The 24177-nt window shown below is 46.9% G+C and overlaps 1 protein-coding gene across 35 annotated transcripts in view; it reads right to left on the bottom strand.

Annotated features, from left to right (window-relative positions):
- The window catches only part of LOC110496159 (microtubule-actin cross-linking factor 1), a 271227-nt gene that overhangs the window by 137396 nt on the left and 109654 nt on the right, over positions 1-24177 (bottom strand). For 18 of the 35 annotated variants that reach the window (XM_090208545.1, XM_090208553.1, XM_090208547.1 and 15 more), the window contains exon 1: positions 2687-8718. In XM_090208545.1, coding sequence (XP_090064671.1) covers positions 2687-4213 — 1527 coding nt within the window. In that variant the 5' untranslated portion in view covers positions 4214-8718. Of the gene's footprint in view, positions 1-2686; positions 8719-16915; positions 17009-17868; positions 17947-18912; positions 19012-21868; positions 21959-24177 lie in introns of those variants that run through there. The other 17 variants (XM_090208563.1, XM_090208580.1, XM_090208577.1 and 14 more) reach the window with 2 other exon arrangements.

Here is a 24177-nt window from a genome sequence, read left to right as displayed (position 1 = left end):
GTTCCTCTCCAAAGGTGGCCTTCCAGCCTTTCCTTATCAGTCGGTCACGTCGGCTTGTCTCAGAAACGGCCTTGTTTGGATCAATCCGTCTCTCCTTCACATCAACCTCCCTCCCTCACATCAACCTCCCGGCCTCCCTCCCTCCCTCACATCAACCTCCCTCCCTCCCTCCCTCCGTTCTGACTGACAAAGGGTGGCTGATGTATTGCTGTATCTGGCAGTGCCTGGTTCTGGTCGTCATTATTCCTCCCTCATCCCTTTTTCCCCTCCTTCTCCTTCCCTGACTGTGTCTCTCAAGTGCTAATATAGTACAGCATGAAATTACCAGTGAGTGCCAGAAGACTGCAGTAACAGCCAAAAGAGAGGGGGGGGGGGGGGGGGGATGAGAGGAGGAATGGCTTGGGAACGAGAGAGAGCAAAACCAGGCCTGCGTAAACTAATAAGGCCTTGCATGCTCAAGGAAAGCACATAAACCATATGCACCGACAGCAAACACACACGTGTAACCCAAAACACAGCTCCTCAGTGCCCGTGAGCCTCTCCCAGTAAAGATGATTAAGGCAAGGCCATACACCACAGGGAAACTCCATCACTTGGACTCTGGCTGAGCTCTCAAGTGACGGCCGATAAACAGAGCACGGCCTCGCTCTCCCATTCCACACCAAGGTACTGTACCATCCTGTGTAGCTCAGTTTCCCCCTGCAACCCATAACCTGTTTTGAATACTGCAGCTGGTGATTGGACTGCAGGCCACATACATTTGAGGTTGCCCAATTGAAATCGTCATACATAATAGCCACCTCCTCTTGGACATGCGTGTCATAAATTCTGATCCAGGTATAATGAGCTACGGGTAACACACGGCAGGGTTTTCACGCTGTCATAAAAAGGGCACATCGTGTTAATTAGCTGGAGACACCGTGCTTAGGTCAGACACTAACAAACAGACACGCCCACAAACTGCCAATGACCTGCTTCCACTCAGGAGTCATGACAGTGTTCGTGCCAACACAGACACGCTCATTAACGCTCTTGAAGACGGTCTAACCCTCGGTTCTAACCCCCTGTTCCGACTCCTCCTCTCGCGGTCGCATGTGATTCTTGAGGATCGGTGCCTTTACACACACACAGCTTCAGGGACAGAAAGGTAGTGCTATCACCATTGACGAGAATGGCTACAAAAATCAAGGCCCTACTGTACATTGCTATGACACACGAGCCCCCTGGGGGCTCAGAATAGATTGCATTTAAAGGGGCCTTTGAAGCAGCAGGGTATAGGGAGGGGCGGCGGGAGAGAGAGGGATGGATAGAGAGAGAGGGATGGATAGAGAGAGGGAGAAGGAAAATGGAGGATAGGCAGGGAGAGAGAGGGATGGATAGAGAGAGAGGGAGAAGGAAAATGGAGGATAGGCAGGGAGAGAGACGAGGACAGATTCAGATAGCTGATGGGGAGACGGAACGAGACGGACAGAATACACCAAATCCATTAAAAAAAGGGGAGAGAGGATTGGATAGGAACTGTTTGGAATCCCCCATGGGGCTAGATGCAGCAATATACTGTTGATGAATGCACATCTGAAATCCCTACTTATTCAGATGAGGGTAGGCCAGACACACACACACACACACACACACACACACACACACACACACACACACACACACACACACACACACACAGAGAATGAAAGCTAGAGAAAGAGCCAGGACTTGATCGTTTACCTGGCTAAAACGCTTGTAAACGGAGACCGGGCTCTAAGCACCTGCGTGCGTCTTGCTTTCCCCCGTAATTCAGCACCGTGCATCAAAATGAGACACGCAGGCCCAAAGAAAACAGAATACCATACCATCACAGCATACATAGTATACTGGCGGCTGGGTGCTACACATCGGCAGCCACGAAGGGGGTTTCCTGCTTTCAATGTACAGCACTTTGAGCAAGAAAGGTGCTAGGTCAATTAACTACCAATTGAGGGTTATTGTCGGTAACAGTGAAAGGGTCACCAGCAACTGTGGGGTCAAATACCTACAATATAGTAGGCATAGAAATAGATTTACTAGAACCGACATTACCATTCAAGTTAATGTAATTCTATTCCTTTGACAGTAGGTCCTTTATTGAACATCTTATTGTGATGGAGCTCAAATGAGGCCATTGAATCCCTCCACACACACACACACACAATTCTGTGAGCCGTATGATCTCATAAACCAATACATCATTGCAAAATAACAAGCTGTCAGGAACCTTGCTATTTGAGGCAACACACACACAGTCAAAAGTAACAGGGGAAAGAGTGGGTGGTGTGAGGAGAGAATGGGTGATGGAGAAGGAAAAGGGGGAGAGATGCAGAGATGGTCTGTGCTGTGCTGATTAGGCTCTGGGGACAGACCCAGGAAGGATGAGAAGACGCAGAGTGCCTTCTGCAGGGCTGATAATGACCAGGACACACAACAAACACACACAGCGAGAGGGACACAAAAGCACACATTCTCTCTCTCACAAAGATGACACTAGTACACTAAGACTTAAAAGGGCAACACATATTCTTAAATATGCTCTCCCCCCCTGATCCTGGACCAAACCCCAAATACACGTAGACTACATTTCCACGAGTGAGAGTGAGTGAGTGAGTGAGTGAGTGAGTGAGTGAGTGAGTGAGTGAAAGAGAAAAAAATGCCCGACCTGAGGGAACTGCTTTGTGGGGACCTGGGGTGGAGATAGAGGACTGTCTGTTGCAGAGTCCAGTCCCTCTCTGGAGCTTTCCCAGTCTCCTTGGGTGGTGCCCCCTGCCTCTGGGGAGGTTAGTGGGAGGTCGCTGGCATAGCCTGAGGACAGAGGGTCCTGTAACGAGGGTCCCTCGACTTTCGTGGTTTCCTGGGTCCCCGTAAGGTTGGTAGTCATACTGGGACCTGAGGTGTCCATATTGTCTCTCCTTTGGGTCAGGCCCACCCTGCCTACCTGGGTGGCGCTCCCAGTCGCTGGGGAGGTGAGTAGCAGATCGCTGGCATAGCCAAAGGCAAAAGGGTTCTGAATTAATAGCCCCTCTTGGACCTGGGCTGGTTTATCCAGACTAAGTTCCTTGACTTCTGTAGTTTCTTGGGTCCCCATCAGGAAAGCGGTCCTGGCATCCATTTTGGCTCTCCTGCTGTCCTCCTCAGAGAGTTGTACTTTGTTTCCAGTCACTGTGCCTTCCTTGACTTTTGTCTTATTGAGACAGGAGGCGGCAATTTCGGCTCTCATGATGTCCTCCTCAGAAAGCTGTACTTTGAGGATGTTCCCAGTCACTGGGGATGCGGCTGGAGGTTCGGCACGCACCTCTACTTCCACCTCATTGTCATGGTAACTGTCCCCTCTCCAAACTGGGGACCCAAAGTCACTGGGGTAGACTGTCCTTACAACACACAGCAAGCCCCCCACCTCACGAATGTGGACCACCCCTTTGCGCTCCTTTTCCGGAGGGGTGTTAAAAGCAGCCCCCGGCGTCCCCGCTACCCAGCCCCCGCCTTCATCTGCCACCTCTTTCTCCTCCTGTTCTCGTTTCTTTTCTCTTTCTCTCTCTTTCTTGGGTCTTCGTATGCAAGGCCTCTCCAGGACCCCTTGTTCTCTCTCCCTGACTTTGCAGACCTGACCCCCGCCAGGGGTGGTGTGCACCTGGGACGGGACAGCTGGGTCAGGGTTGTCAGGGTTGTCTGGGGTGGGGTTCCCACTGGGTTGCCCTTGGCTGCTTGAGGCATCTGTGGTACTGCTCGTCCCCCCTTCCTCACTCCCAGCTCCGGGGTAGGACAGCCTTCTCCACACTGGGCTTGGCTCAGGGGACACATCCAGCACTCTGCTACCACCCAACCCCCCCATGCTGTCACTCGTGGAGTCAGCACAGAGAGCACTGGGCAGCGGTAGTCTGGATTGAGTTTGAGCCTGAGGCACGGTTAAATTGGCGATTTTGGCGCCGACGTCACTCATAGTTTTGAACGACGCGGTGGTTGCCTCCGTGACGGTACCTTTGTCCTCTTCCTCCTCATCCTCTTCCTCTGGTATGTTGCTTATCCTTATGCTTTCCACTTCCGAGCCGACCGACGACCCTCCTTTCTGGTGCTTCTTCCCTTTGCGTCTCCGCCGGAAGCGGAGGCGTCGTTTGGGGTTGGGGGACAGTGGGGGGAAGCCGTGTCCTCCCTCCCTAGGAGGCCTCACACAACCCATGGAGCTTCCCATCTCAAATAGACAGTGAATGAAGGAGGGAAGGGAAGAGGCGGCAAAATAAGAAAGCAAAACAGAAGTGCTCTGGTGGACAGGCTGATGAGAGTAGCAGAGAGTGACAGACGAATCTGATACCAAGGTGACACCTGCTCTCGGTGTGACGTGTAGCGAAAGCCGGTTTAGATCTGGCTGCTTGCCAGGAGCATAGAAAAAATGACAGAATGATAGAGCGAGGATGTGGGCTCTCGTCACCTTCTCACCTTCGGGTTCAGTCCACTCGGCCGAGGTGCTTGCTGCAGGCTTGCGTGTCACAGCTCTCGTCTCTCCGTAGGCCCTCCTCTCCCAGTCTTCCCTCCCCCCTCTTCTCTCTGCAGCTGTTGCCTCACCTCACACAGGCTCAGGAAACACCGCGATCAGCCGTAGCTGCTCTGGCTCGCTCTCCGAGGCCCCCACCTCTATGGGCAGGTCACGGACATCCCAGCACTCACTTCAAGGACAACCGAGGCAGAAACATGTCAGTAGACTCAGCACAGCATAAGAGAAAATCGATTTGGCTCAGGCTTTGGTAGTTCATTCATCCAAGGTTTGGCAGGTGAGAACGTAAGTCAACGTGGCTCATACATACTACATGTTGAATGAGGCTAGGAGACGGTGAGTCAGAGCACTGCAGATGTGTCCATTTTCAGCCAATCAGTCGTTTAACACACACAATGTCGGACTGTGTTCGAGTAGTCCGTGGGGTCTCCTGCGTTGCCTGCGATGGAATCAGTGCTCGTCTCATCTCATAGCTGCAATTTCTTAGAGTGTGTGGTGCGAGGGAGCTGCAGTGCAGACACACGCTCACACAAGCAGTGTGTCCGGCTCAGTGCACATCATACCAGTCGCTCGGCAACAAAAATAAAAATAAAAACAACTCCGGTCATCTGCAACCCTGCACACACGCGCAGTTTGTTGGCAATTTGTTTTCCCTGTTGTTCCGGTGGTACTGTAATCCAAGTACTTTATCCAGGCTCGCCTCCAAGTACTCAGAATCATATATTATTAATACCTCGCCGCTCCTACGATAATTATATTGCTGTCAGCTCCTTAATGGTCAACAACACTCATAGTAGTAGCCGTGATAGCATTAGCCCTGTAGCAGCTGGTGGTGTCCCATTCTGCTGCGGCAACATGCTACTATCCACTATCCAGATTGGAGGTGGGCGATAGCGGACAGTCAGCCAACACACCGGCAGCGTGTTCAAAACCTCAAATCAGAGCCTTGACGACGGCGGCAGCTCAGACTCCTCGCCATCTCCCACGGTCCCCCCCTCCCCCCTGTTCATGGAGTCGCTGTGTCATGTGACGCTTGATTAACTTCAGTTCACACGGTTGTTAACCACAGAGATCGCTTTGTCGTCTTAGTACGAAGGAAAACCTCCTGGGGGTGGGAGGGGGGAGGTTAGATGAGCATTGAGTCAACGTTACGGTGCTGACTTGGAAGACTCCAGGTGATGGGGGTGACCATGGGACCAGGAAGAGAGGCGATGAGCTACTGAACTGTAGGCGTTACTGCCTTCGACAATCCTTCTTCGACAATCCTTCAAATGACTGCAATCACAGAAAAGCCGGACAATTCTTGACAGTGGTCCCTGTAGTTTAGTCTCTGGTGCTGTACCAGGTTAAAATCCAGAGCACGTCGCGTTAGGGAGTAGAGATCATCCCCTTTAGCTTTCCAGACGTCACGTGGCCTCCCCCCTGGATAGCAGCCTTCCCCTTATGCTCCCTCCCACAAAGGATTGCTTGGAGAGCGTGCTCGTGGCTGGTGCTATCCAATCACTAACCCCTCAGTCCGTCTCCATCCTTGTCACCGTCTCTCAGCCAGGCAGGCTTTTTCCGTCATCCCTGCTGCAGCCGTCGTCGCGACACTGCTCCAGTATATAAAGCATCCACACTCATCCAGGTCTGTATGTGTTCCCAGTAGGAGTCCACAGGCGTGCACGCAAAGAGGGTCTGGTTGCAGACAACCAAGCAGATAGACAGGCGGTTGGGTTAAACATGCACTTCCCTCTCCACTCGTCTCCTCTGGTCTGGTTGATCGAATTACCAGTGGTGGCTGGGCTGGGCTAAGCTACAGGAAGCTAGGTTAGACTTTGTGAGGGTAGGTCCAGTGTCCCCCAGCTATAGCTGTCCCCCTGACGCGGCCAGTAAACGAGCAGCTGACTGGGTAAGGCAAAAGGCAGAGGATAAGTCCGGTAGTCTGGAGCTCCTTGGCTGGTTACAGAGAGAGATGGAGGAGGAGAGGGGGGATTCGGATGAAGGGAGAACAAGGTCCCCGTCAGACAGGCATGGTCGGATTGATCCAATTTATACGGTGCTCCCAGGAGAGAAGGGAAATGTGTGTGCGTGTGCAGCTGAGGAGAGAGCAAGAGCACGTCTGTGTGTGCCGACAGGGCTTGGCGATCCTCTGATCAGCTGTGGGTGTGTGTATGAATCCTCTGTGTGCGCATTTGAGTCGAGGCCTGTAGGTCCAAGGAAAGCCAGGAGACACAGTAACAGCAGGCAGCCTGTATTCCTCTCCTTCTCTCTCTCGCTGGCTTCTCTCGTTTGTTCTCTCCCTGGCTCGCAGGCAACGACAGAGGGAAACGCTTTATCTTCAGGCTGCTTGCAGCTTCACTGCTCTAGCCCTCTCCTGCTCTCTTTCCCTCCCTCCCTTCTCATCCTATCCGCTTCCTCGTCGCTCCCTCCCTCCCTCCCTCTCTGTGGCACACTCTGTGAGCTCAGAGCGCTTGTTATGACACTCGACACTTAGAGCACGAACAATATGTTTTTTTTTACGGGGTCTGATACGGATTCCGATTTTTGGGGGGTACAAAGCTCACCGATACGATATATCTGCCAATGGAGTGTTTCATAGCAGGGAAATTGAAAAGTGAAATTTCTCCACACAGTTGTAAGAAATTGTCATCCAAAAGAGCAATTGTCCAAGAAATAGGCTTCAGGTGTTAATTTGTTAAATTGTGACAATGACATTTTGATAATGGCCTCAAATGTTCAGATCAGCATGAGATTTCCTTTTTTTCATCCTATTTATTGAATATCAGTGAAATTTGGTCTGATAGATTTTTTTTTTAAATCGGTAAAAATGCCAGGTGAACCGATTTTATCAGTTGCGCGCACACACACACACACACACACACACACACACACACACACACACACCTCAAAAGCTTCCCCAGTTGGCAAGCTACTACAGAGGAAGATCTGAATTGTTGCTTCTCTGCAATACTGAGATCACCTCAATCTGATTCTCTGCCTCTCCTACATACCTCTCCCCATCTATCCCTCCCCTGGTGAAATAGAGGACAAAAAGGAGGGGAAGGAGGATATATATCAGGGGTAAGGAGGGAATGTTAAGTATTAAAGCACGTGAGGGGGTGGGGATGAAGGAGTTTATCAAAAATATCAAGAGGAATGAGAGATTTAAAAAAACAGGCTGTAATGGCAGACACAGAGAGAAACAGAGAGACACACAGAGAGACACAGAAATGCAAAAGAGCCTTTGCACCAGTTCAGGATCCACCACTTTCACTGATGAGCCTTTTCAAACACACAGGCTTCAAGACGTGACAACCTCGTCTCCCACATAAACACAACCCTGATGCAGTACGGTCACGTGGTTGGTTATAGCCTTTACACTGTACTCTCACACACCTTAAGACACTCAATATCTCACTGTGTGTGTGGGTGTTGGACTGTACGAGCACACACAAACAAAACACACATCTCACAAGCCCACATCAAGAAACCCCCACCCACATCAAGAAACCCCCACCCCCACACACACACCCGCACACACAAGGCTTTGCATAGCAGCTTAGAGCTCTACCCACAGACCAAAAACAAATACCAACATAAACATAAACAATGCAGACTATTCTCCAGTGATGACAGATGGGCTACATGAATCCAATTCACAGTGGAAACCAGTAATAAGGTCCCCGAGGCCTTCCCCATGGATATGATAGAACGGGCTGGAAACCAACTAACTACCTGAACTCAGGCACTCCCCCTGAGGGATCCTACACTGTACTGGACCAGCTCCATTAGGGATAATCATCAAGTCTAGCGCCAATGAGATTATTTTACCAGATAATTATCTCTGTCACAACATATTTGGCATTCAGAGAGAATATAGGTTGCGTAGAAGAGCAGATTTGAGGTCAGTTTTGATGTTTCACCTCTAAATGACGGCGGTTAGGAGATATATAGGGTAAGCTGGTCCTAGATTTGTGCTTTGGTAGCACTTTCTAATTTGAGCTTTCGCATAAGCAGGTCAGAGCTGGGTCTTGATGTATTTTGTATTAAAAAGATTCTTCAGGGGAGGAATTACAGAAGCACAAATTAAAGAGCCAGGCCAGAGTGGATAAGCCAATCGCACGCAGCCACAGTTTAGGAAGAGTCAGGGCCTGTGAGAGGCTGTGTAGTAGGCTGAGAGCATTGTTAGTGTGCCAGGTCATCTATGATGCTGGGATAAATGGGGACCCCTAGTGGTGAAAGTGAGGCACTGCAGCCAGACTTGCACCACTGTTGCATCAGGGTAGATGTAAGCCTACTGAATTCACATAGTACTCAGTGGCATGGATGCCAAGCAAAGCCTGGCTTCCCAAAATATTTGACCAATACAATTGGCAAAATAATTTCTCTGTGTTTTCATAATTTTCCATAAATTCGCAAGTGGCTGAATCTCACGGGAGAAATGGTCCGAGCGAGGGAACCAGCGCCCCTCTGTCTCAGTATGTGTAGCCCATGTATCTGATGCTGTCTGGACAAAAAGAGTATAACATGTTGCCGCCGTAGAATTTGATTGATTGATTGATTCCAGCAAGAATTTGGCCTCCGTTGATAAAAAATAAAAAAAAGAGAGAGAAGATAATTAGCCAATCAGCATTGAGCCAAGCTCAACTTTGGGTTGTCCTGGTACAGCATGCGAGGAACTTAGGCTAGCAGTAATATTTTTAGCTTGGTACCCTATGACAAGAAAAACTAGAAGTTTACTGTATGACAGAGCCATAGACCGTTTTGCCAACATAAAAGAGAGGATGGCATTGGCGTTTAACTTGTCTACAAGTAGGGTGAGTCAACATTTGTTGTTTTACTAGCGCACACACACACACACACAAATCAGTACCATGGACAGACACATGATATTTAGCGACATTGATTGTACTAAACAGTTTTTGGTATCTTTACGTTTGTTTTCAGTGTATTAAACTAAGCATATGTAGCCCTGTTGATTTGATGATGTTTAAATGGTGCTGGAAGAGCGGAGGCAGTGCTCCTGTTGTCTTTGTGCTGACTTGCGGTAACGCCGTGGTTCTGAATCAGTAGTCGTTTCGTAAACTCTAGAAAACATGAACTTGCTTACATGCAATATTTGATTTGTGGACAGATGTTGCCCTCTGGCTTTGTGAGGAAACAAAACGTAGGTGTACAGGAGTTGAATTTATTCCGCCACTGTGTGTGATATTTCTGTTGTCATGGCCATACTGTATACAGTGGGGTATGAACGAATGGGTAATTGAGCAAACCACACAATTATCACAGCATTGGTTGTCATGTGACATTTTTTACTGGCTTTCTCACTGATTTTACCCACGCACCGCTATAAAACCCTCTTAGGCATCCCCCCCCATCTGCGATATCCACCCGTTCTGCCAGTCACATTCTATTAAAAGGTCCCCAGAGCGCACACGTCCCTGGGTCGCTCCTCTTTTCAGTTCGCTGCAGCTAGCGGCTGGAACGAGCTGCAACAAACACTCAAACTGGACAGTTTAATCTCCATCTCTTCATTCAAAGACACAATCATGGACACTGACAGTTGTGGCTGCTTTGCGTGATGTATTGTTGTCTCTACCTTCTTGCCCTTTGTACCATGTTTTGTGCTGCTACCATGTTGTGTTGCTGCCATGTTGTGTTGCTACCATGTTGTGTTGCTGCCATGTTGTGCTGCTGCCATGTTGTGTTGCTGCCATGTTGTGTTGCTGCCATGTTGTGTTGCTGCCATGTTGTGTTGCTACCATGTTGTGTTGCTGCCATGTTGTGCTGCTGCCATGTTGTGCTGCTGCCATGTTGTGCTGCTACCATGTTGTGCTGCTGCCATGTTGTGTTGCTGCCATGTTGTGCTGCTGCCATGTTGTGCTGCTGCCATGTTGTGTTGCTGCCATGTTGTGATGTCATGTGTTGCTGCCTTGCTATGTTGTCTTAAGTCGCTCTTTAAATAGCGTTGTGTTGTCTCTCTTGTCGTGATGTGTGTTTTGGATCTATATTTTTAATCCCAGCTCCCGTCCCCGCAGGAGGCCTTTTGCCTTTTAGAAGGCAGTCGTTGTAAATAAGAATTTGTTAACTGACTTGCCTAGTTAAATTTAAAAATATATATATACAAAAAAATACTGACGCGCTATTCATTTTCAACGCTATACAATTTCTGAAACACAGAAATGTCATTTACATAAGTATTCACACCAGAGTCAATACTTTGTAGAAGCACTTTTGGCTGTGATTACAGCTTTGCGTTGTCTTGGGTATGTCTGTATCAGCTTTGCACATCTGGATTTGGGGATTTTCTCACATTCTTCCTTGCAGATTTTTTCAAGCTCTGTTAAGTTAGATGGGGAGGGGCGGTGAACAGCAATCTTCAAGTCTTTCCACAGATTTCCAATGGGATTCAAGTCTGGGCTTTGGCTGGGCCACTCAAGGTCTTTCACATTCTTGTTCTGAAGCATTCCAGCATTGATTTGGATGTATGCTTGGAGTCATTGTCCTGTTGGAACGCATATCTTCACCACAATCTAAGGTCGTTTGCTCTCTGAAGCAGGTTCTCATAAAGGATTTGCCTGCATTTGGCGTCATTCATCGTTCCCTCCATCTTCCTGCCACTGAAAACCATCTCCATAGCATGAATTCTGCCACCACCATGCTCCACGGTAGAGATGGTGTTAGACGGGTGATGAGCTGTGCCTGGTTTTCTCCAGACATAGCGCTTTGCATTCAGGCCAAAGAGTTCAATTTTTGTCTCATCGGATAGCCAGTTCTAGCCAGTTCTAGGCAGTTCGAGGTAGTTCCATATTTTTTCCACTTGCCAATGAAGGAAACTTTCAACACTCTAGAAATAGTTTTATACCCTTTCCCTAGACATATGCCTCATCACAATTCTATCTCAGAAATCTACAGACAGTTCCTTTGACTTCATGGTATAGTTCATTGCTCTGACATGCACTGTCAACTGTGGGACCTTATATAGACAGGTGTGTTTCTTTCTAAATCATGTCCAAACAGAGTTGGCCACAGGTGGACTACAATTAAGTGGTGGTGACAACTCAAGGATGAACAAAAAGACATTGGATGCATCGGAGCTCAATTTGGAATGTCATAGCAAAGGGGTGTGAATACTTATGCAAATGAGACGTTCCTGGATTTACATTAGCAAAAATGTCTAAAAATATTGGGCTATTGTGAAAATATATTTAATCCGTTTTGAATTCAGGCTGTAACACAACAACATGTGAAATAAGTTGAGGGTATGAACACTTTCTGAAGGCAATGCAATTACCAAGTAGAGACACCTGGCAGATATGTCTGCCTTGGGGGCAGGAGCAGGGCCGAGGATCTCTACAACTGGGTTGAAGTGGCCGGTGTTGACTGCTGAGATAGCAACTCGTCGAGCCTGCAGTCAGAGAGAACGTTTCTGCTGACATGACACGTCTTTGGAAATATGAAGAACTGGTCTTAACTAGGCATGACAGAGTGTGGAGTCATAGGCCTGTGGTTCTACCCCTGACAACATAGTGTATAGTCCAATGACAAATTCTCCTTTGGCCTGAAAACATAGATTCCTCCAATCACACGTTATTTTACTGGCAGTAATCGAACCTTAGGGGGACAGCTTCCTGGAATGACCTCACACCCCACTTCCGGGCCATGCAGTGCTTTCTAACCAAACATCTGATTTTAACTACTAACACCAAACCCTACATCCATTCCCATAATCATTACAATAAATGAACATGTGCTTTCTAACATGGCATGTTGTGACTACCAATTAAAATGGCTGCTCCTTGCAAATCCCAGGTCATAATATGTGCTGTTCAGACTTTTTACATAGTTTATTTTGACATGTACTACCGCGGTCTACGTTGATGTACTCGTCTGAATATTTAGCTGTTTTTGTATTTTGTGTTATTGTAAATATATATATATATATCATAATACAAATAAAAACATGTTCATATAGGATGGGTTACGCTGCCGTTACTGTTTATTATCGATCCTGTTGCCGGGTCACTTTATCCCTACATACAGTGCCTTCACATTTTATCGGTGTTACAAAGTGGGATTCAAATTGTCTTTTTTTTTGTGTCAACAATCTACACAAAATACTCTGAAGACAAAGTGGAAGAAAATGTTGAATACATTTTTTTTTTACAAATTATACAAGTGCATTAACTAAAAGTTGTTAGATGTATTCAGCTCCCTGAGTCAATACAGAAACACCTTTAGAAACGATTAAAGCTGCGAGTCTTCTGGGGTAAGTCTCCAAGAGCTGTGTACATCTGGACTGTGCAATATTTGCCCATTATAAGCAACTCCAGAAAATATTTGGGGCTTGTGTTGTAGGTTACTGTCTTTCTTTAAGGTTAATTCCTCTCGTGGTCTCTGGTGTAACGCAAACTGAAGCAGGACTTTGCCTGTGCTTAGCTCCATCCCATTTCTTTTCATCCTGAAAAACTCCCCAGTATTTGTCGATGACAAACATGCCAGTACCATGATGCAGCCACCGCTATGCTTGAAAATAAAGAGGCAGTTACTCAGTGATTTGTTGGATTTGCTACAAAACATAAGGCTTTGCATTTAGGCCCAAAAGTGTCATTCCTTTTCAGTTTTTTGTTTATTTTCACTATTACTGTAGTACCTTGTTGCATAACAGATGCATGTTTTGAAATATTTTAATTCTGTAAATTTGTATTCTTCTTTTCACTCTGTCATTTAGGTCATTATTGTAGAGACACGAACATGTTGTTGATCCATCCTCAGTTTTCTACCATCACAGCCATTGACCTCTGTAGCCGTTTTAAAATCCCCAATGGCCTCATGGTGACATCCCTACGCAGTTTCCTTCCTGTCCTACTGCTCAGTTCAGAAGGACGACTGCATCTTTGATGTTCTGGGTGGTTTAATACAATCACCCACAGCATAATTATTAACTTGACCATAACTAAAGAGATATATAATGTCTGATTTGTTATTTCTAACCATCTACCAATCACTGCCCTTCTTTATGAGGCCTTCAAAAGGCTCCCTGGTCTTTGTAGTTGAATCTGTGCTTGATTGAGGGACCTTACAGATGTTGTATGTATGAGGGACTGGGTGAAGGGTTTGTCATAAAACAATAATGTCAACCACTATTATTCACACAGGGTGAGTCCATATAACTTATTATGTGCCTTGTTAAGCCAAACTCATTTAGGCTTGCCTAAACAAAGAGGCTGAATACTTATGTACTAACTATATTTTATACTGTACAAAAATGTAAACGCAACATGTAAAGTGTCGGTCCAATATTTCATGAGCTGAAATAAAATATCCCAGGAATTTTCCATTTGCACAAAAAGCATATTTCACTCAACAACAAAAAAATTACATCCCTGTTAGTGAACATTTCTCCTTTGCCAAGATAATCCATCCACCTGACTGACAGGTGTGGCATATCAAGAAGCTGTATTAACAGCATGATTGTTACACAGGTGCACCTTGTGCTGGGGGAAATTAGGCCACCCTAAAATGTGCCGTTTTGTCACAAAACACAATGCATGCTGACTGCAGGAATGTCCACCAGCGATGTTGCCAGATAATTTAATGTTCATTTCTCTACCATAAGCCGCCTCCAACGTCCAACCGGCCTCAAAACCACAGACCACATGTAACCACACCAGCCCAGGACCTTCAGCCCAGCAAACACACCAGACATATCACCCCCTGAGCATGTTTGGGATGCTCTAGATCGACGTGTACGACAGCATGTTCCAGTTCCCGACAATATCCAGCAACTTCGCACAGCCATTGAAGAGGACTGGGACAACGTTCCATAAGCCACAATCAACCGCCTGATCAACTCTACATGAAGCAGATGTGTCGCACTGCAGGAGGCAAATGGTGGTCACACCAGATACTGACTGGTTTTCTGATCCACGCCCCTAACTTTTTTTCAAGGTATCTGTGACAAACAGATGCATATCTGTATTCCCAGCCATGAGACATTCATAGATTAGTGCATTTATTTAAATTGACTGATTTCATTTTATGAAGTGTATCTCAGTAAAATCTTTGAAAATGTTGTATGTTGTGTTTATATTTTTGTTCAGTGTAGTTATGAATTTTGTATTAATCTTGAAAAAAAAAATAGGATTTTTCTTCCACTTCCGAGTATTTAGTGTAGATTGTTGACATTTTTTTTTTTACATATACATCCATTTGAATCCCACTTTGTAACGTAATAAAATGTGAAGAAATCCAAGGGGTCTGAATACTTTTGCAAGGCACTTCACATATCTACCTCAATTATCTCTGTACTAAGTTATCATTTCTCATTGTGTATTTATTCCTCAAGTTACTATTTTTCAATTATTTCTCCCTGCATTGCTGGGAAGGGCCCTAAGTAAGCATTTCACCGTTAGTCTACTCCTGTTGTTGATGAAGCATGTGACAAATAAAATGATTTGATTGATCCTCAGCTGCAACCCGTAAACCCCACTGCTCTACGCTTCCATCTTCTCTCTCATGTCCTCCTCGTCTTTCTCTTTCAGTGCAACAGTAGTTTTCAGCCTCCAATCAGTCCATCAGTGCTGGGTCTCTACCTCTATCCCTCAGACTGCATCACCCTCCCTCCCTCTACTCTCCTTCCTCCGGGCTCACACCGTTCTGCTGAATCATGCTGATTGAAGTGGCTGCGTAGTCATGCAGCGTGTCTCCTTGGCAACCGGCTTGCCAGTGTCACCTTGAGGTTATTTAATCATAATCGCTCTGTTCTGCCCACAGCACATCCAGGTGGTCGTTCATGGGAAGTGTGATTGTAAACCTAATAATACATGTGGGTACCTGAACTGTCAAAATACAGGGCTTTGCCAAAATGGCGCTCTCATTTATTTTTCAAACTTTTATAGTGAAGTTCAACCCCCCCCCCCCCCCCCCCCCCCAACTAAACCTTTCCTTTTTTTGGGAGGATCTTTGATTTGTGTCAAGGATGCAGGAAGGGTAGGGTTCGCTTGACTGATTCATGTCCAAACATCGTTGTTTTACCCCTGGGTTCTTGAGGCCAGCTGTGTGTGTGCGCGCGCGTGTGTGTGCTCCTCTATGGTGCCAGTGTTTTAGAGCATGGCCTGACCTACTGCAATGCCCTGCCTGGTGGCTATTTTCCACCGCAGCACAAGGACATACCAAGGAAAACTATGTGACACACACAGCCACTCCACTCAAGCTTTTAAAACACTACTACTAGTGTCTTCACAGATACACACACAACCATAGGAGGCTTCCCTAAAGCCATCACTGTCTCCACAACAAGCAGGTTGGAACAACATCTACAAACAAAGCAACAGCTCAAGTAAACTCCCACACTGACAAGACACATTATAAGACTCCTAAACCTAGTCTGCGCCTGGCACAGAACTAACTAGCTGCCGCACACACAGCCTCTGAGCCAACCCTGGTACTCCCAGCAACCCAATATGACAGCAGAGGACACGTCTGAGAGATCAACACACACACAGAGAGAGAGACACAGCCTCTGAGCCAACCCTGGTACTCCCAGCAACCCAATATGACAGCAGAGGACACGTCTGAGAGATCAACACACACACACAGAGAGAGACACAGCCTCTGAGCCAACCCTGGTACTCCCAGCAACCCAATATGACAGCAGAGGACACGTCTGAGAGATCAACACACACACACAGAGAGAGACACAGCCTCTGAGCCAACCCTGGTACTCCCAGCAACCCAATATGACAGCAGAGGACACGTCTGAGAGATCAACACACACACACAGAGAGAGACACAGCCTCTGAGCCAACCCTGGTACTCCCAGCAACCTAATATGACAGCAGAGGACACGTCTGAGAGATCAACACACACACACAGAGAGAGACACAGCCTCTGAGCCAACCCTGGTACTCCCAGCAACCCAATATGACAGCAGAGGACACGTCTGAGAGATCAACACACACACACTATAATACGTAGAAGAAACTAGTGTAAAGCCCAGTAGCCACCCCTCCACCACAGGACTTCTACAAGTACTCAAGGTAATTAGATGGATGATTTTATCTGAACCGCTATCTTGACTTGCCATGAGGCCGGCGAGTCGTAAATCGATTTTCCTGCCAAGACAGATCCAATTTGAAACTGTCGCTTCAGTAAACATTTCACTGTAACGTCTACACCTGTTGTATTCGGCGCACGTGACAAATAACATTTCATTTGGAGGTGGTGTCGTTTTTTAAAAATGTATTTAACCAGGGAAAGACCCTTGAGATTAGAGACCTCTGTCGTGAGGTGGACCTGGCCAGAGGCCAGCAGGAAGTAGTCAGCGTGCCGTGAACACACACACAACATCAGAGCACAACGTATAGAGCAGGGTGGCCAACCTCGACATAGAGCTAGAAGACATAGAGCAGCACAGACCTGGAAGTGCAGGATGATGGTCCAGATGAGGCCCAGTGTCAGCTTGGGGTTGCCGTCTGTGATGTCATCGTTCCGGATGTTCACCAGTTTGACCTGGAACATGTAGAATGGGAGGATTAAACACCTGGCCTCGTGGTAACCTAATTAAAGCTTTGACATGGAATAGAAAGCTGTAAGGGGACTGGAGTTGGGTACCCATGTGCTCCACGTTATTAACCAGTCACCACATGACTTCCTGTTCTCTATTGTAACGTTAAATAATAAAGGGTGTGACTGGCCTCCATATTCCGACTGTCTTTCTCACATCAGTGCACATAAAGAGGCTACCGAGATGGAGCCCATGTTTAGTAAGAGCCGGTGTCTAAGACAGAGGTGCAGCATTGGTTAGAGATGCTTGAGGTGTGACTGTGGTCATCTGGTAGTCCCAGTCATGCAGCGCTGACACATTGGGACAAGAGAGAGAGCGAGAGAGTGAGAGAGAGAAAGCGAGGGAGCGAGAGAGAGAGAACGAGCGAGAGAGAGAGAGAAAGAGAGAGAGAGGGAGGAGAGAGAGAAAGAGGGAGGAGAGAGAGAAAGAGGGAGGAGAGAGAGAGAGAAAGGGGAGAGAGAGAGAGAAAGGGGGGAGAGAGAGAAAGGGGGGAGAGAGAGAAAGGGGGGAAAGGGAGGAGAGAGAGAAAAAGAGAGAAAGAGAGAAAGAGAGAAAGAGAGAGAAAGACCACCTCAATTATTTTATTTATGGATGTGCTTTGTATGTTTCTTTTGTGTTTGTTTTTTTAAATGGTCAAATAAACCTTTCTTTTTTTCCCCCAAAAGGCAGATGTGGTTGAATTTGGCTTAGTTCAGGTCAATATGTATTTCTGAGCATGAGTACCTGTTGAGATATTGAGTGGGTTGAGAGTGGCGTGTGTGTGTGTGTGTGTGTGTGTGTGTGTGTGTGTGTGTGTCAGTTGTACCTGTCTCTGTTTGAGAAAGTCCAGGGCAATTTGGACATTCTGGAGCCGGTGAAATCGCATGCGACCCTTTTCCCTGGGCTGAAAAACAGAAAAGAAAAGATCAAGGATTTTAAAAATGCTTTATGTAGATATTCTCACAGTCACAATTCTGACCAGTGATAGAGATACAAGTGGTGAGTGTCGTTCCCAATTCAAAGTGCAGTGAGCGGGGAAAACTATGCACAGGCCGCTGTAATGACATGGCATTATCCTAGAGGGCGCTGTCTTCAACTGTTGTCAAACACACGCCAACACCCATCCTCACAGCAGAGGAGGAAACAACCCGGGAAAAACATTCTGCAAACCAGAACATGTACATCTGCAAACCATGCTGGTTTAAACAGACTAATACTTCCTCAAAACACACACTTTATCACTGCCTGCTCTCTCGAACACACACAATCCTTGGCTGGCTGGCTGGCACACACACACACACACGACACACACACTTTATCACTCCCTGCTCTCTCGAACACACACAATCCTTGTCTGGCTGGCTGGCTGACTGGCTGGCTGGCTGGCTGGCTGGCTGGCACACATGACAATCATTGACAACACACACAGCAAAGCAGCTAGAAATGCAAGATGCAGGAGTGTGTGTGTCACACTGTGCTGGGCTGGGTTAGGTATACTGCAGTCAACAGTGGCAGTACTGAAGCAGCACTATAGCAGAGCTATAAGGAGCACTCAGGCCAAACCAACAACTCCATGCAGAGCAAGAGAGGTAAGGGAAGGGTCAGGGAGAAGATGCTGACCGTAGAAATGCTACTTAACCTTAAGATTTTGTCTGATTATCATTTCGTGACATGTGTGTAATGGTTGCACATACGTCAAGCAACGGTGACTGAGAATGTGTGTGGTTGAATGGGAAAACGTTGAGAAAAGTGTGTGTAAATGTGTGTCTTGGAATGCCTATCCATAACACCACACCACTCCACTCGCATGCAGTCTGAAAACACAGTCTATGGGGTGAGGATCAGCGTGAGGGTTGGGGGTCAAACATACTCCCTGAGCTCCGTCCTCCTCGTCCTCCCCCCCGAGTAAGATGAGCGGGGGGGCTCGGGACATACACACCCTCCTCAGCGAGGACACGCCCTTGAGCTGCTACCATCCGGAGGGGTGGGGGGATGAGGAGAGCGAGAGAAGGATGAAAGAATTGTGTAGAGGGATGAGGTGATGTTCCAAAGGAAAGAGAGGTAGAGGAGGAGGAAATGACAAGTGCAGCTGGGGCAATAGGAAAGCCAAATCAAAAAGTAACCCGCTAACAGGCCAGCTTTAAAAAAAATGCTTTTTTACATTATTATAATAATTGTAAAGTGCAATCTCACAGTAACACACTCTCTCTCCCCCTCCCCTCACAGTAACACACTCTCTCCCCCCCTCAACACACTCTGCAACCCTCAGTAACACACTCTGCAACCCTCAGTAACACACTCTGCAACCCTCAGTAACACACTCTCCCTGCTCCTCACAGAAACACTCTCCCCCCTCACAGAAACACTCTCTCCCCCCCTCACAGAAACACGCTCCCCCCCTCAAAGAAACACTCTCCCCCCCTCAAAGAAACACTCTCCCCCCACCTCACAGAAACACTCTCCCCCCTCAAAGAAACACCTCTCCCCCACCTCACGCACTCCCCCCCTCAAAGAAACGCACTCTACCCCCCCTCAAAGAAACGCACTCTCCCCCCCTCACAGTAACGCACTCTCTCCCCCCTCACAGTAACACACTCTCTCCCCCCTCACAGTAACGCACTCTCTCCCCCCTCACAGTAACGCACTCTCTCCCCCCTCACAGTAACGCACTCTCTCCCCCCTCACAGTAACGCACTCAGTGATTGAAATGTGAGGTGAATACGTCTCACAAACAGTAAAAGGAGTCAGTAGTTGGACCAGTCAGTCTTTTCATGTTAATACACCCGTCTGTCACTGAGTTACAATGAGTCATCATGTTAACACACCCGTCTGTCACTGAGTTACAATGAGTCATGTTAAAATCTGTTGTGACTAGGGGGCAGTATTTTCATTTTTGGAAGAAAAAAAACGTTCCCGTAGTACACGGGCTATTTTCTCAGGACAAGATGCTAGAATATGCATATAATTGACAGCTTAGGATAGAAAACACTCTAAAGTTTCCAAAACTGTAAAAATATCGTCTGTGAGTATAACAGAACTGATGTTGCAGGCGAAAGCCTGAGAAAAATCCAATCCGGAAGTGCCTCATGTTTTGAAAGCTCTGCGTTCCAATGCGTCCCTATTGAGCAGTGAATGGGCTATCAACCAGATTACTTTGTATACGTATTCCCCAAGGTGTCTACAGCATTGTGACGTAGTTTTACGCCTTTATGTTGAAGAATACCCGTAAGCGGCTACATTGCGCAAGTGGTCACCTGATGCTCCCAGAGAGATTCTCGCGTAAAATACAGAGGTAGCGATTACTTCAATCGGTCCTACTGAAAAACGAATTGTCCTGATGGATATATTATTGAATAGATATTAGAAAAACACCTTGAGGATTGATTATAAACTACGTTTGCCATGTTTCTGTCGATATTATGGAGCTAATTTGGAATATTTTTTGCGGTTTTCGTGACTGCAATTTCCGGGCGATTTCTCAGCCAAACGTGAAGAACAAACGGAGCTATTTCGCCTGCAAAAATAATATTTTTGGAAAAAAGGAACATTTGCTATCTAACTGGGAGTCTCCTGAGTGAAAACATCCAAAGTTCTTCAAAGGTAAATGATTTAATTTGATTGCTTTTCTGATTTCCGTGACTAAATTACCTGCTGCTAGCTGGTCAAAATGCTATGCTAGGCTATCGATAAACTTACACAAATGCTTGTCTAGCTTTGGCTGTAAAGCATATTTTGAAAATCTGAGATGACAGGGTGATTAACAAAAGGCTAAGCTGTGTCTCAATATATTTAAATTTGTGATGTTCAAGAATAGGAATATTTTCTAGGAATATTTATGTCCCTTGCATTATGCTAATTCATGTCAGGCGATGATTACGCTCCCTCATGCGGGATGGGGAGTCACTAGAGGGCAATGAGTCATGTTAATACACCCATCTGTCACTGAGTTACAATGAGTCATGTTAATACACCCGTCTGTCACTGAGTTACAATGAGTCATCATGTTAATACACCTGTCTGTCACTGAGTTACAATGAGTCATCATGTTAATACACTCGCCTGTCACGAGTTACAATGAGTCATCATGTTAACACACCCGTCTGTCACCAAGTTACAATGAGTCATCATGTTAACACACCTGTCTGTCACTGAGTTACAATGAGTCATCATGTTAATACACTCGCCTGTCACGAGTTACAATGAGTCATCATGTTAACACACCCGTCTGTCACTGAGTTACAATGAGTCATCATGTTAATACACTCGCCTGTCACGAGTTACAATGAGTCATCATGTTAACACACCCGTCTGTCACCAAGTTACAATGAGTCATCATGTTAACACACCCATCTGTCACTGAGTTACAATGAGTCATCATGTTAACACACCCGTCTGTCACTGAGTTACAATGAGTCATCATGTTAACACACCCATCTGTCATGGAGTTACAATAAGTCATCATGCGCTCCAAACAAGTCTATCTGCATCTGAAATGGCATCCTACATACTACACTAGCTCTGGCCAGGGCCCATTGGCCTTCAGTCAAAGTTCAGATAGGGACACATGCATGTCCCTCAATGTAATATTGACATTATTAGAGAACGATATGTGTCAATATACCCAAGTTCACTTAAAGATCTGGAGGGTGTGTCTCAGGGTGTCTGGAGGGTGTGTCTCAGGGTGTCTGGAGGGTGTGTCTCAGGGTGTCTGGAGGGTGTGTCTCAGGGTGTGTCTCAGGGCACAGTATACCGGGGCATGACTGATGGTCGTCAAGGTGTGAAGGTTTGTGACTGGGTGCGTCTTGGTGAGTTTGTGTGTGTCTTACCAGGGTGACTCCAGAGAGGACCTCCAGGAGGGAGATCAAGTTGTGTCCATCTCTCAGGTCCTCGTACAGGTCTGTGATGTGCTTCCTCACCTGATGGAGAGGCAGAGAGAGAGGCAGAGAGAGAGGCAGAGAGAGAGGCAGAGAGAGAGAGAGAGGCAGAGAGAGAGAGAGAGGCAGAGAGAGAGAGAGAGGCAGAGAGAGAGAGAGAGGCAGAGAGAGAGAGAGAGGCAGAGAGAGAGAGAGAGGCAGAGAGAGAGAGAGAGGCAGAGAGAGAGAGAGAGGCAGAGAGAGAGAGAGGCAGAGAGAGAGAGAGGCAGAGAGAGAGAGAGGCAGAGAGAGAGAGAGGCGGGAGAGAAAAGAGCGAAAGAGAGGGAAAGAAAAAGAGGAGAGTTAATTACGTACTCATCCTGTTCATATCATCCCAGTGTTTACAAATTACTGTTGACATAAGCAATGCCGCTAGGGACCCTAGTTTCCAGGACAACAAAACAAGTGCTCCGGCTGTGACCCCATGTGACGTCTTGGCCCAGGGTGTCCGGGGACAACCGTTGGCACGGCGACTCTGCAGCTTTGGCAGGCCTATTTCATCACCTTTTGTGTGAAAATGGGCCATCTTTTCAGACCTTGCTGATGGACTCCCAATGTCTAGGCTAAAAACTGTAGCTTAATGCTAAGAACCAGGAATTAAAAGAGAGAGAGAGAGAGAGAGAGAGGCTGGGCATTTAGAGAGAGAGAGAGGCTGGACATTTAGAGAGAGCAGAGGCTGGACATTTAGAGAGAGCAGAGGCTGGACATTTAGAGAGAGGAGAGGCTGGACATTTAGAGAGAGGAGAGGCTGGACATTTAGAGAGAGGAGAGGCTGGACATTTAGAGAGAGGAGAGGCTGGACATTTAGAGAGAGGAGAGGCTGGACATTTAGAGAGAGGAGAGGCTGGACATTTAGAGAGAGGAGAGGCTGGACATTTAGAGAGAGGAGAGGCTGGACATTTAGAGAGAGGAGAGGCTAATTACTAACCATGACTTGTGGTTTAACCTAAGGCAGAGAGAGAGACATCCTCAGACACTAAAAACACCACATTTAACCCCCCCCCAATAAAAACTCTTCACGAACCACCACAACCTCCACGCAATTGCATTAAACGTACATCTAACCCGAGAGAGACACACACACACACAGGAAATTAGGATGACAGGGAGATGCATAAACATGAGGAGAACAGATAAAAAGCTGAGTGAAGGAGGCAGTTGAGTGCAATATAACATTTGAATAGACTTTGGTTTCTGGAAGACAGATGAACTAGCGACTGATTAGGAGAAGACGTAGACACTCTTGCTTGTGTTCTATCCTTGGTCTGCGTTGAGTGACGGATAACCTAAGAACGTTATTAGGAGATAGAAAACAAAACTGAGAGAAACAAAAGTTAGTCTTTAAAAGAGGACAGGAGTCCTCCGTGTGAAATGATGGTGCAGGTCAACGCAGCCCTATCACAGACCTGGGGGATTACACTCCCACAGTGCTGTTTAGTTACCTTGGCGTGATTGACAGCTGAAGGGGAGGGGCTTGAGGCTGAGGAGTGTATGTGTACCGACCGGACTTAAATTCTATTGGCTGGGGTGAAGTGTTTGATTTAAACTGGAGTCCTCTTGTGCTATGGCTAGAGTCATGGTAGGCCAAGACTGATCCTCAGCACCCAGAATGATCTTAAACCGTCACGGATCACATTCACAACACAAATATGTTTGAGGACCACTGTGCGACATCGCATTACACAACGCAGTCCAGCAAACTGCACAAGCTGTAAAAAAAACAAGTCAACATTTCACTGCAACAGCGTAAAATCCCCATTCCTCCAGCAGAGGGCGGATTGTGCCTTTTAATCTCAGAATCCAAAACTCTGTGTTCTGTTGTTCAATGGTCAGCTCTCCCCCTGGGTGCATCTCAATAGGCCAATCCCACTTAAGGTTACAAAAAACAAGATAAGAAGCCATCTGGAAACTTTATTCACATCCTTCTGTTGCCCTGCTCTCTCCTTTATTCTCTCCCTCTGCCTTCTTTTAGTCTCTCCCTCTCTCCATCTCTCACTCTCTCCCTCTCTCACACCCTCTCTCCATCTCTCTTTTTCTCTCACTCTCTCCCTCTCTCACACCCTCTATCCATCTGTGTTGAAGCGCGGCCTAAGGGTGTGATGAAAAAGAGGGGATGTGCAATTTAGTCTTAATAACAGATACTTCTGTGTATATATAGAGTGTATGTGGATTGGGCTATCTCTGCCACACCCGTTGCTGACAGGTTACATAATCACATTTTG

This window comes from Oncorhynchus mykiss, chromosome 18 (genome assembly GCF_057628025.1).
Source record: "Oncorhynchus mykiss isolate SJ-2025 chromosome 18, ASM5762802v1, whole genome shotgun sequence".
In the NCBI taxonomy this organism is placed as follows: Eukaryota; Metazoa; Chordata; class Actinopteri; order Salmoniformes; family Salmonidae; genus Oncorhynchus; species Oncorhynchus mykiss.
This window is presented reverse-complemented; position numbering and strand designations above follow the sequence as displayed.